We start from the raw sequence: 12,192 nt of genomic DNA, 5'->3' as shown, positions 1-12,192 counted from the left end.
TTTAAATTAAGCAGTTTGTCTCAGATCTTCAGATTAGATAATTTTCTCTCATTTAGAACAAAAAAAGAAATAAACACCTAGCAAAATGTAAGTGAAGTAATTAATTAAGTATTTAGTACAAATGAATCATTAACAGGAATACCCCTTTCTTTTTTCCAAACATAATCAGAACACAAATAATTATCAAATAATAAGAAATAAATTTGTGCTATAAACATATATTAAGAAAGTAATTAATGTTCTATGTGTAGTTAAAAATAAAACATACAAACTTGTATTTTCATTGTTTACAGTGATTACTGTCTTACAGTTAATTCATATACACAGTTATACTTAATAAAATGGTATAAACATTAACAAAACAAAATATTACAAATTAAATAAAGATTGTTATTGATGCATATAGCAACACTTCTCTTATTCTTATGTTTCTATCTCACTGTACAATGAGCAACTGAGGATATGACTTCTATGTCAAGGATAATCTGTTTTAGCTATGTTTCAGAAAATGCAAGATATCAGGTTGCTCAGGCTTAACCCATGCATAGAACATATTGGGTGTTGTTCTTTTATTTATACTTTGGCATTGAAATGAGCATGTTTTAAATCAATAGCATTCTGACAAACACTAAGGGTTGTATCAGTGACAATGTTGTGGGCAGAACAGGACTGAGTAATGTCTCGGGTTGTATGTATGGAACATAGCCTGCTGGTTTCAATTTGTGCCTTAAGTGTGTTTTATTTTTCAGTAACAGTTGACTTTAAGGTCACTGTGTTTATAAAAGGTCTCAAAACATTGTGTTTCTGTTCTAATCAAGTTAGTATGAGTATCTGAATATTAGCTTATCTGCTTATTTTGATAACATGTTTCACTGTTAGAATAATGAAAGAGGCCCTGATCAGGGAAGATTATCTTCTGTACATAGCTTTCAACCTCTTTGTTCAAGAATCAAGGACAAAGCCAAAAATAGTGGGATGGGGGAACAAAGGCCCAGTGTTAGGGACAAGTTTTAAATATTATTCAGTTCACTTAAAAAAATAATACAACAGTAGTTTTTGCCTTAGCATGCATTTTCTGAACAGTAGGAAGTAGAAAAAAACAATGTTTATACTTTGTAATTATACTTTATAAATATTACTCAGTCTATGTAATTGCATATATACTTTGTAAATATTACGTAGACCATTTGTATCACATTGCCTTTTCATTTTAACTAATGCTTTCATCATTTGCATCCTACCATTGTACTTGAACTTTGGAACTTTGTATAATTGTTTGTGTTTGTATTTATAACTATTGTATCATTGTCAATATCTGCGGAGCTTTTCTCCCTGGGCCTCCATTGAAAACAAGCTGTTCCAGGCCCAGTGGACTACCCAGATCATCAAACTGAAATAAATAAATATGAAATTCTAATGTCTTACATTACTAACCAACTGTAATTATCAGTGATTTACCAGACAATTAAAAATTTATGAGGGATAAGTTAAGATATGAAGTAAATCAGGGGCATTGCACAAATCAGAAACAGTTGAGAGGTATGGTTCTGTATAACATAAACTGCATGAAAGCTTCCAAAGGGCTAGCATTATAAATCAGAGCTTAAACTTGCAATACATGTTGCTGTTAGCTGATTGTCTTGCATTTGGCTAGACACCCAAAAGAGGGTATAGCCTGGATCTTTATATAAGTCATCCTAGTAAAAGGAGGGAGGATGGTTTGGTGTAGTTGTGGGTTGATGATGAATCATATAGACAACTGCATCAGAGTGGATGACTCATCATTTTTGTGAGTCCCCCGTTAGGACTTCATAGAACATGTGTGATGTCAAGAAATTTGGACAGTGGTGTTCACTGAAGTGTATACTACTTGATGTGGAGGATATGGCATGTAGTGATAGAGATGTCCTGTTAGCTAGAGGAATCCAGAGTTTATAGTGAGGCAAGTGGATCACACTTGGGAGAGGTAAAAGAAACTGTGAGTAAAACGACAGTAACCAGATCAGCATATCTGAGCCAGACTGAGCCTGAATTTGGTCACTGTTTGATCAGTGTTCTAGCCCTGTAAACAAATTTGAATGAATGAATGAATAAATAAATATTTATCATCCACAGAGACAGTAAAAATTAACTGTACTTCCATAATGCATGTAATATGTGGAATAAAAGTTTGCAACTGTGCATACTTTCCTTATTTTTTTAGTGTTTGCTAGTCATTATATGTGATAATAGCAGATGTCCTACTTTTTATGACAACTACTAATTGTACAATGTGACCAGAATATATATTTATTCATCTAAAGTACTTGCTAATTAGAAATGCAGTTATGAACTTTTGCTTTCATCTGCATATGACATGCTACCCTAATTTTAATTATTTTGCTTTTGTTTTGCTAGATAATGGAAAAAGTGAATCCAGCGATGACATTGTGGAAGAAGAACATGAGTATGATAATGATCTAGAAGAGGAAGAAGAAAAGGCATCTAGTCCAAAAATAAAACCTTTTAATAAATCAAATAGAGGTGAATTCATCAGCTATTTTTTGTACTTCTGTACTGTTTTGTTGGTTGTCTACTTTTTGTCTTGGCTGCTAGTCAACTATCCATCACATTTTAATTGGTCTAGCTCAGTTTTATTCTAGAAGATCATTATTCAATTATCTTTTCAAATAGAACAGCCATTCTAAAACAGTATTCAAAAAGAACTGCTCAGTGCAGGGTGCTGCAATCTTTCCACATCTTACTTATTATAAGCAGCTCTTAAGTCACTGCACCTTATGTAAGGGAGATTTCTGATGTACATTAACAAACGTTTTTCATTAACTCCTACTTATTTGTCCATTTAGCTGCTCTTCTCCCAGTTAAAAGTAAAGAAAGATAGACAACTATCAGGAGAATACACAAACTTTTTCACAGCTAATACAGATTATTATAAAATGTACGCTTCTCACTGTGGATGGTATTCAGAAACACATAACAAACTGCTCAATGCTGTTGCTAGAAGGGTTGCTTAATGCAAAATGAGTGAACAATTCAGAGACTGCTGTAAGGCTACAGCAGTATGAAACATCCAGCTAGTGGCACTACAGCAGTCTGCTGGATAACACAATATGCAAATGCAGCAGTCCTGGAGTACAGCTAATGAAAATTAGCTATATGCTTTGCCGTGGAACCATACACTGGAATCAAATGTTATTTCAAATCAAAGCACTGAGGACTGAATGCAGCAGTTTTATGTTGTGCACCAATTGCTAACTATGGCATCAGGTGTCTTTTAGCACATCAGTAGGTAAGTACTGCAAGGCTGTATGCATGTAATGTGTAGGACCATGACTGTGACTATTGCCGTATATGCGTGTCTTGTGTGTGTGCACATGCATCTGTAGGTGCTTGTGCAGCTGCAATGCATGAGTTGGTAGGAGGAGCACCTAATGCAGAAGTGCTCAATTTGGAGACTTTACTGAATCTGCATTTGCTTTTGCTCCATTAATCTCCTGCATTCTCAGAATCATTAGTTAGCATCAATGCACTACTGCAGCACAACACTGAAGATTTGTTAGTGCTATGGGGCTACATTTTCTGAATGCCCTTCTATGTGCTTTATTGACTTTTGTCATCAGGAATTTGTTTAGATATTTTGTTGTGAAATGAAACCATGGTTGTTATGAATAAAAGGCTGGCTTGTACTTGTTTAGCAAGTGTCAGTGCTGGAGTCTCAAGTAAAGATGCTCCATTTAAGGAATCACCACCAGAATGGAAAATAGCAAAGTGCTTTAGTCTGTGTTTAATTGCAAGTCTTTTGATTAAACAGAAATGAAAGCACTAAACTATTTTTCCAGTCTGGAGATTTACTTTTGGAGTGTCTTTGCTTATGAATTTTGTGGTTTTCACTCCATTGGATTACCATGGTGTCTTTTTCATCTTGCAGGAGTTGTTCTGCATAAAGGGACACAGCCCCCTGTGTTAACTAAAAATAACTACAGTAAGGAAAGAAAAGAGATGTAAATAAAGTATTCTTGGAAAATGTTTGTTTTGCTTAGTCAGTTTTCTTCATACACTCTTATTTGTTTATCTTAGTGTTAAAGTCATTGCAGTAGACCTTTGGTATTGCACTTTGATTTTGGTAATGTCTGATGTTTGTTATACTGTAGTGTTAACTTGGTCCTGGAAACTGGAAGCAGATTATAAGAAGGGCAAAAGAAAGATGTGGCATCTGTGCAACTCTTGAATATAGAATGAAATTACAAATGTTTATAACTTTTACCTTATAGTGTGCAAACCTAGTACCGCATTACCAAATCACCTGAGCACCTTTCACTAAACTGGGATTATGTAGTTTCATTGACTATAATTTTATCAAAGCAGACTTCACTTCAGCAGATACAGTGAATGACAATTAAGTGAATGTAGCATTAGGCAATTGTTCTTGATGAAAATTAGTATGGAGAGTTTTCCTTTTTTGTAAGTATCAGGTCTAATGATTTATTTATAATTTGTGTTAAATGTGGTTACAGTTTGAATTTTTATTGAAGAGAGCTCTGCTGCAGGCAGTGAGTAGAAATAATTTTTGAAGTAGGTGTTCTTTACCTTTTCATTGTAGTTGTGCAGTTGGGGAGTTAGTATATTTAAGAAAGGGAGGTGCAGGGATGCTTGCCACCTGCATAAATATTATATTAGTATTATTCTTTAAACTTTTTAATGATGTAAATTTGCAGTTGACACTTATTAATTTGATTTATTGCAGGTTTTAGTTGTTTGTTTGCTGAACATGTGGTGTGAATCCCAGTAAACTATGGTAGATATCATCCTTGAATCAAGGAAATGTTGAAATTGATGGTAGTTTAGGCTGCCATTATTATGGTATGCATATTTTCATTTGTTACAACAGATCCTAGTGTTCTGATTCACTAGGAAAAAGGATTATATCTTTAATGAGGTCCTATCCAACATTCTCAGACTCTAGACATAGGCTTGATTTGGAGTGCAGGAAAGCATTCATTGTCGGACAGTCATCCCTTACCTCAGTCATGCACATAACAGCTTATCAGGTAAACTTTACCTAACTCTGTAGCACAGAGGATAAATCCCTGACTGCGGCCCAGATGTTCCCGGTTCGAATAGTGCCTTGGGTGATGAAGGAGCCAGGTAAGGGGATGGGCTTAGAAGCTTATATCAGCTCATTCATCCTAGAGGGATTGGTCAGGAAAGCAGCACTTGCTTGGGCACACACCTGTCCTTGCTCCCTAGTAGAGATTGGGGGCATGCAGGCAGGTTTGTTTCTGCAGTCAGAGGAGTGGATAATAAATACTGTGCAAGTTGCATACAACCCCTTGGACAACACTTAAATGCACTGGAGAAGGATTTTGGCTGTAAGGGAAAAACACTTCCTCAGCAGTAGTATGAAGCTGCTGCAGGATGCCTTAATCTCCTCATTGACCCTGAGCATGGGTAGAGGAAGTCTGAGGAGGATAGGTGGTCTTGGCTGAGCTGGTGAATGAAGAATAGCACTTGGAGTAGATGATGTTCAGCTGTGAGGAACCAAAAAATAGGGGAAAATGTTTGTCAGTCAAACTGGAAATCCAATATATGAGTTACCTGCTAATATGCACATATGTAAAAAGATTAAAGGTGTCTTAAGCCTAATTGGTGAAGACACATAACTGAAGGTTTTGTACTTTGTGACATAGTCAGCCTTTCCTGCTCTATCTGTAGCATCTGTTTTTAAGGATGTCATATGTGAGTATATACTTTTAAATGCTAATGAGCTAGGTACAGTAATCAGGATATCATGAGGTACACTGAGGTTTCAGATAATTCAGTTTGAATATAGGCCAGGCACACTGCATGTACTGCTAGCAACAGTCAAAACAATGCAAGTGCTTTCATCTTGGATCTTTTCTTTGTTACAGTACATCGCTTCATAGCGTTCTTTTTTGTATTTATAAGTTACATTGTAAATTATGCCTTTATTTCTCATTTATGCTTTTTTATTTGCTGATATTTTATCTTATGGGTACGCAACAGCTACTTGACATGCTTTCAACTATGTTGTGATTACCTAACAGAGCTGCAGTCAGTAGAGAGAGACTCCACAGGAATGTAAACACCATTCACATTCAGAAAATTGCAAAAAGTGCTTTTGTGGGGGGCAATTTGCATGTCAACCCTACACCTGTGTAACATACACACACACACACACACACACACACATATACACACTCTCACACCAGCTCCAATGTCACTTCATCTCAAAGAAAGAAGAAATCCTTGGTATACTCCAAAATTAATTTTCTGGGAAAATGCTCAGCAGTCACACACTAGTATTCATATACAAGAGTGTCAGCCTCTAGTACTTTACTCACAAGCCTGACTCCTTTACTCATTTAATTCTTTTAACTCTATACAATTAATTTCACTTGCTCTGCGCACATTAAGGTGAGGTGTAATTCTATTAAAAGGCTGTCCCTTATTTCATAATTTCTTATTTCACAAATGATTCTCTTTCAGTAAAGCATACATATCATCAAATTCACAGTCGTTGGCTTTATTATTTGCTCAGAAACATATGCTTTTTTATCTTCTGTAGGACATTGTATATTTGTAAAGAATGATTTATAATAAATGCTAAATTCTTTCTAGGCTGACAGTTAATACTGATTCTTTAAGTCACTATTCAGATACAGAGCTGGATCCAGCAATAGGTGACCTAGGCAGGTGCCTAGGGCCATGTTGGCTGGGGGTCCACTTCGCTTACAAAACATAAAAAAAAAGCCCTTCAGGAATAATAGCCCCCAAATCCCTTTTGTAAACAGACCACAACCTTGTACAACTTTCATTTCTGAGTATGATTGGCAGCAGAGAGAAATGCAGTCCAAGAAGCCCTAGCCTTAGGGCAATGTCTGTGGAGATTTGAATTTGAATAGCATTCATTAATAATGCTGCTGCCAATGTCCGACCACAGGAGATTTGAGATTTTAGAATGTTGCGAGGTGGGGAGTCCTGTTCAGTTACCCTGCCTAAGGGCCCATTTGACCATGATCTGGATCTGTTCAGGCAGCAACTAGTGAAATTTAAGTATTACTTAATTATCTTTTTTCTCTTCAAGAAGAATAAATACTTTTGTAACTTCTTCCCCAGAAACATGCAGAAATTCAAATACTGTACCTTTTCAGACTTTTCAACTAATCCAGTTGCAGTGAGGAATACATTGAATTTCTCTGTCCAAAGTTTCCAGTTTTGCTTTAAAATAATTTGTAAGTAATGTATGTTGATCATTTTTCTTTTGAACTGCCAAAAAAGTATGTATGTCCTTGTTTTGGAACTTTCCTGCTCAGGTCTTTACTGGAAATGGTCATTTCATTTCCCAGACAGACTTTCTAAGTAAACAAAAGCAAAACAATAAATACATTTTCAGTCAAATTTCCTACCAGTGAAAGAATTCCTAGTGGTGCAGAGCTATGTTTCCCCTGAAAATTATGCTTCTGTAATTCAAAATGTAAAACTTGTTAAAAATGCATACATTTCTTCAGGTCTGCAGATGTTTTTCTTCATTCTGACAGATTTTTTTTTACTATTCTGTTACTATATAGTGCCAGCCTTATTAATAAATACAGAGTGACCCAATGGCAAAGAAGGATAAGGCCCTTGCTGCTCTATAGACAATCAGTGTTCAATGATCAGCATGGGCTCTAGAGGGGTCAGACAGGGCGGAAGGGGAATGAACATCCAGTATTAGCACATGAAGCAGCCTAATCACACTGCAATGAACGCCTTGTTGCAGGGGGTATATGGCTTGGTTAGGAGATTGCACATTTGCTTCCTGAAGGCAGCCATTGTAGAGCTCACAAGGCTACCACAGGGTGCTGGGAGATAGGACACACTCCCCAGCAGGAATATGACACCAACATCGTCACTCTCCCCATCAGCCCAAGATATGGGTCAGGTTGAGTCTGGAGGAGCCTAAAGAAGGTGCAGGAGGCCTGTAAATGAGGAGAGGAGCTGATGGCAACTGATGGTCAGCTGCAGGGAAGAAGAAAAAAGTAACACACAGAGAGAGTAGCTGTGGTGTAGTTTTTATGAGGTTTGTGTTCCGAGTGAATTCTCTGGAATGTCTGTGTGTACTACATAACATCAGGTAGCTGCAATGATTAGAATGTCATGTAGCATGCAGAAGTTCCAGATAATTCAGTCTGCGTAAAGACCTATGGAAGCTGCTGCACATCTGTTTTGCTTATTTAGTCTTGTGACTTTATACAAGATACTAATCATCAATGTAAAGCAAGAATATTACAGTAGAGATTCATGTGGAAGATGTCAGGATAGGATTAGTGTAAGAAATCAAGCCAAGGTGGTTCAAACTGTATTCACTTATAGCAAATATTTTGAAGTAAGTGTTTATCAGTTAAAGGTAAATTGAAAAATCCTGGTTTCATCTATTTTCAGATACTGGTATTCCAGGCTCTCTGTCTCATGGCAAAGTCTCTAGGGTATCCTTCCCAAAGTTATATGCTATGGGGATGCATTTAAAAAACTCTAGGTTGGCAGCAAATGGGTCTATTATTTCTGTCTACAGCCTCAGAGCTGATTAAGTTAGCATGGGATATTTGGAATGCGCACCCCACACACAGAGTGTGGAGGGGATTAGTTCTCCCTGTAAAAGGTAATATTTTATGATAAAATTTAAAGTCTTTTTTTCATATCAGCTTGTTTTAAATGCCATCACTTATTTGCAGCCTGACTGTGCATATTTCAGTCTATTGCTGATTTGGTGAAAGTTCCATCATTAACAGGAATTGGACAAAATGTGAACAATGTGGCAAAAATATGCCTTTGTGAGTGCATTACTTAGGGCCTTTACATCTTCAAGAACCATGCTACAAAATAAACTTATAGTGAAAGTTTTACTTAAAACTCCTTTTTCTGAGGCTATTTCTCCTCTAAATCAGTCATTAGTTAGATAAGTCAGACAAAACTCTAACGTGACCTTCCTCGACTCCAAAATCATCCTTGGAGCTGAGACATATGGTACCTAAACTGACTGCTCCTACAGGTTCTTCTGAGTAGCCAGTAGCTACCGGATCTGAGAGGTCTACAGAGCTACCTGAACCTTCTGCTCCGACCTCTTCAGCTCCAACTGAGTTTAGACTTCGGAGCCATTCTCCATCATTGGAACCTATAACTTCTTGGCTGCCATCACCAATTTTAACAAAATCCAAATCTCCTACTTTATCTACCCAATCTACCAAGAGCTTCTTAGATAATGATGTGGATAGGGTAGTGCAGTTGCTTCTGAAGACACTGGCTTTGCCAGCTTATTACTGGATCCTAGTCCAAAGCCACCAGATCCAACAAATACTTCTCCATTGGCAGCTATTCCTCCTTCAATCTGTTCCCTGGTTTTGGAGCTGGAAGATTTGGATGTCCAGCTCAGATCCCAGGCCCAAAGGTTTCTCAGATCTGACATCTGCCCTGAGCTCTTCTGCTGCACCAGAGTGAGAGATTTCTAAGAACCAACACTCCCCAGTCAGACCCAGAGAGCAGGTTCAGATCTCCCTGGATCCAACCCTGCCTGTTGGAGCTTTGGCACAGGTAAGTTCAGATCATACCCCTGCCTCAGATCATCTGTCCTCTGCACTGGAGATTCCCGCAGCTCTATTTTTTGTCAGATCCAGGGATTTCTTCAGATCAAGGGCAGGGGTGTCTTTGATGTTATGAGGAGGGTAATGACTACATCCCAGTCATGGACACAGTCTCAACGGGATCTTTCTTCCACTTCTGGGCTGGTGACTTCACTTACTCACCTACCCTTCTACAGGACCCTAGAAACCCTAGGCCTCAGGACATCCAGCAAGTTACCCCCCCTCTTCTGAAACTTCACCCAGATTATGGCACTGAGGAAGTCCCTCAGAGGAGGACTTGCAAGAGGAAGCATCTGGACTCCCCAGAAGAGAGAGAGTCGCATCTGATACTGACCTTGATGATGCCGAAGGGTCCCATCAATTTGCCTCCTGAAGATTTCTCCTATGGAGACTTCCTGGAAATGTTAAAACAGAGAGGTGACTGGCAGTCCAAAACCCATTCAGCTGAGGAGTTGATATACCTGAAGGCTTTCGGGTCTCGCCCTTCCACCTCTTGGGTGACCCTTCGTTCCGATGAGCTTATTGATTTAATCTCTCTGAAGGCTTGGGAGAACCCAGACTCCATAGAACCTACTCCTAGAAGGCCAAATAAATATATTACTTCCCCTTTGGACAAGCCTTTCCTTACAAAAGGTGTAGCAGTTGATGCCACATTTGTGGTGGTGGCCACTAAAAAGGAACTATCTGAGACCAGTTCCACTATCCATCCCCCAAATAAAGATTCTAGGACCATGGATAGATATGGGAAGCATGTCTTTTCATTAGCAACCTTCACCTTATGGTTGCTGAATTACTTAACTCCTTTTAGTAGAGTACAGAGGGATCTGATACAGGAGTTGTCATACTCCCTCCAAGGAGCTGTAGCTGATGTGGTTGCAAACAAGGAAACCTCTCAGCTCGCCACCCTAAATTTGGTTGTAAACTCTTCCATGGGACTCATCTCATGTGTAGCAAATGGAATGAGTAGGGCAGCAGGTTCAGGAATCTCACTTAAGATGCAGGTCTGTTTGCGCCTTTGCGATTTCGTGGAGCCCTTCAAGTCTTCCTTCAGTAACGTTTTGATGGCGCTTCTCTCTTTGGGCCCAAAGTTAAAGAGACACTCACCAGGTGTGAACAGGAAGGCAAGACCTTATCTGCCTTTGGAGTACATTTTTCCACACAAACCAGACCCTTTCCCAAGGTCAAAGACATAGTGGAAAGATGTTCAAAGAATCACAAAGGTCTTTCTATGACACACAGGGTGAAAGTTCCCCTAGAGGCAGAGGGGTGAGCTATAAAGGAAGACACTGCCCTCATGGCAGGGGAGACCCACAGAATCAGGGCTACAGAGAATCTTTCTTTGGGGGGCCCTTTCAGTGATGCTGGGGGGTGTCCAATTGTCTGCCTCTGGAGTCAGTCAGGGGACAATTGTCTCTGCACCTTCATACCTGGTTAAAAATAAATGACAGATGGGCACAGAACATAATATCCAGGGGTTACATCATTCCCTTTTCTGTCCCCATTCCCATACACAAAACAGTTCCAGACATTCCACTCAGTCAGAAGGAACAAGCAGCCTTAGAAATTCAAAAGTTGAAAAGAAAAAGTCATCCAAGAAGTCCCCGCAGACCAGAGAGGATTCAGAACTTAAGATTCTTTTTAATTCCAAAGAAAACAGGGGACTGGAGACCTATTCTGGATCTCAACAATCTAAACAAATCAGTGAAAAAGAGCAAGTTCCAGATGGTGACACAGCAGTCAGTACTTCCTTTTTTGGGAAAAGACAATTGTATGTGCTCTGTAGACCTTCAGGATGTGTACTACCATATACGGATGGAATGGTGGTCCAAAAGGCACTTGCCCTTCCAGCTAGGAGCCAGTCACTTCCAGTTTCGAGCTTTGCCCTTTTGTCTCACTACAACCCACAGTGTTCAACAAATGCATGGCAGTAGTTATGGCTCACCTGAGACATCAAGGATTCCAGTTGTTTCCATATCTGGATGACTGGCTCATAACCTCCCCAACCAGGCATCTTCTGCTACTGGCCAAGGACTCCATGCTACAACTCTGCTCCTCTCTAGGGATTACAATAAACTATGAAAAATCTGCTCTAGAGCCATATCAGAACTTGGTTTTCATAGGAGAAATAAATAGACACAAGAAAGATGATAGCAAAACTTCCACAAGACAGAGTAGATGATCTTCAGTATTACGTAAGAATGTTGATCAGAAAGAACCAAGCTTCTGCCAAACTAGATTTTCAAGTACTGGGCAAAATGGCTGCCTCAATTGTCCTCATTCCTTTGGCTCATCTTCACATGAGAATATTCAATGGCTTCTTTCTACACAGTAGTCAATTCTAGAACTATCAATTTTGCACAAAATCATGATAACAAATTCATGCAAAAAAGATCTTCATTAGTGGATTAATTCTCCTGTGGTATCTCAAGGCTTTCATTTTATTCTTTCCCAACCCCAAGCCACGTGGCCATGAATGCTTCCCAAAGAGGGTGGGGGGAGCATTATCTAGGGAAGACAGTTCAAGGCATCTGGCATCAACACGAGGTTCATTTGC

General features: G+C 38.8%; 1 protein-coding gene across 1 annotated transcript in view; it reads left to right on the top strand.

Moving 5' to 3' along the window:
• The window catches only part of IQCE (IQ motif containing E), a 2,620,731-nt gene that overhangs the window by 2,452,643 nt on the left and 155,896 nt on the right, over positions 1 to 12,192 (top strand). Inside the window, exon 23 of the mRNA XM_044089561.1 lies at positions 2,398 to 2,523. Coding sequence (XP_043945496.1) covers positions 2,398 to 2,523 — 126 coding nt within the window. The remainder of the gene's footprint in view (positions 1 to 2,397; positions 2,524 to 12,192) is intronic.

Source organism: Protopterus annectens, chromosome 12.part0 (genome assembly GCF_019279795.1).
Source record: "Protopterus annectens isolate FY-2018-M chromosome 12.part0, PAN1.0, whole genome shotgun sequence".
NCBI lineage: Eukaryota > Metazoa > Chordata > Ceratodontiformes > Protopteridae > Protopterus > Protopterus annectens.
Note: the sequence above shows the minus strand (reverse complement) of the source record. Positions and strands in the feature narration are given on the sequence as shown.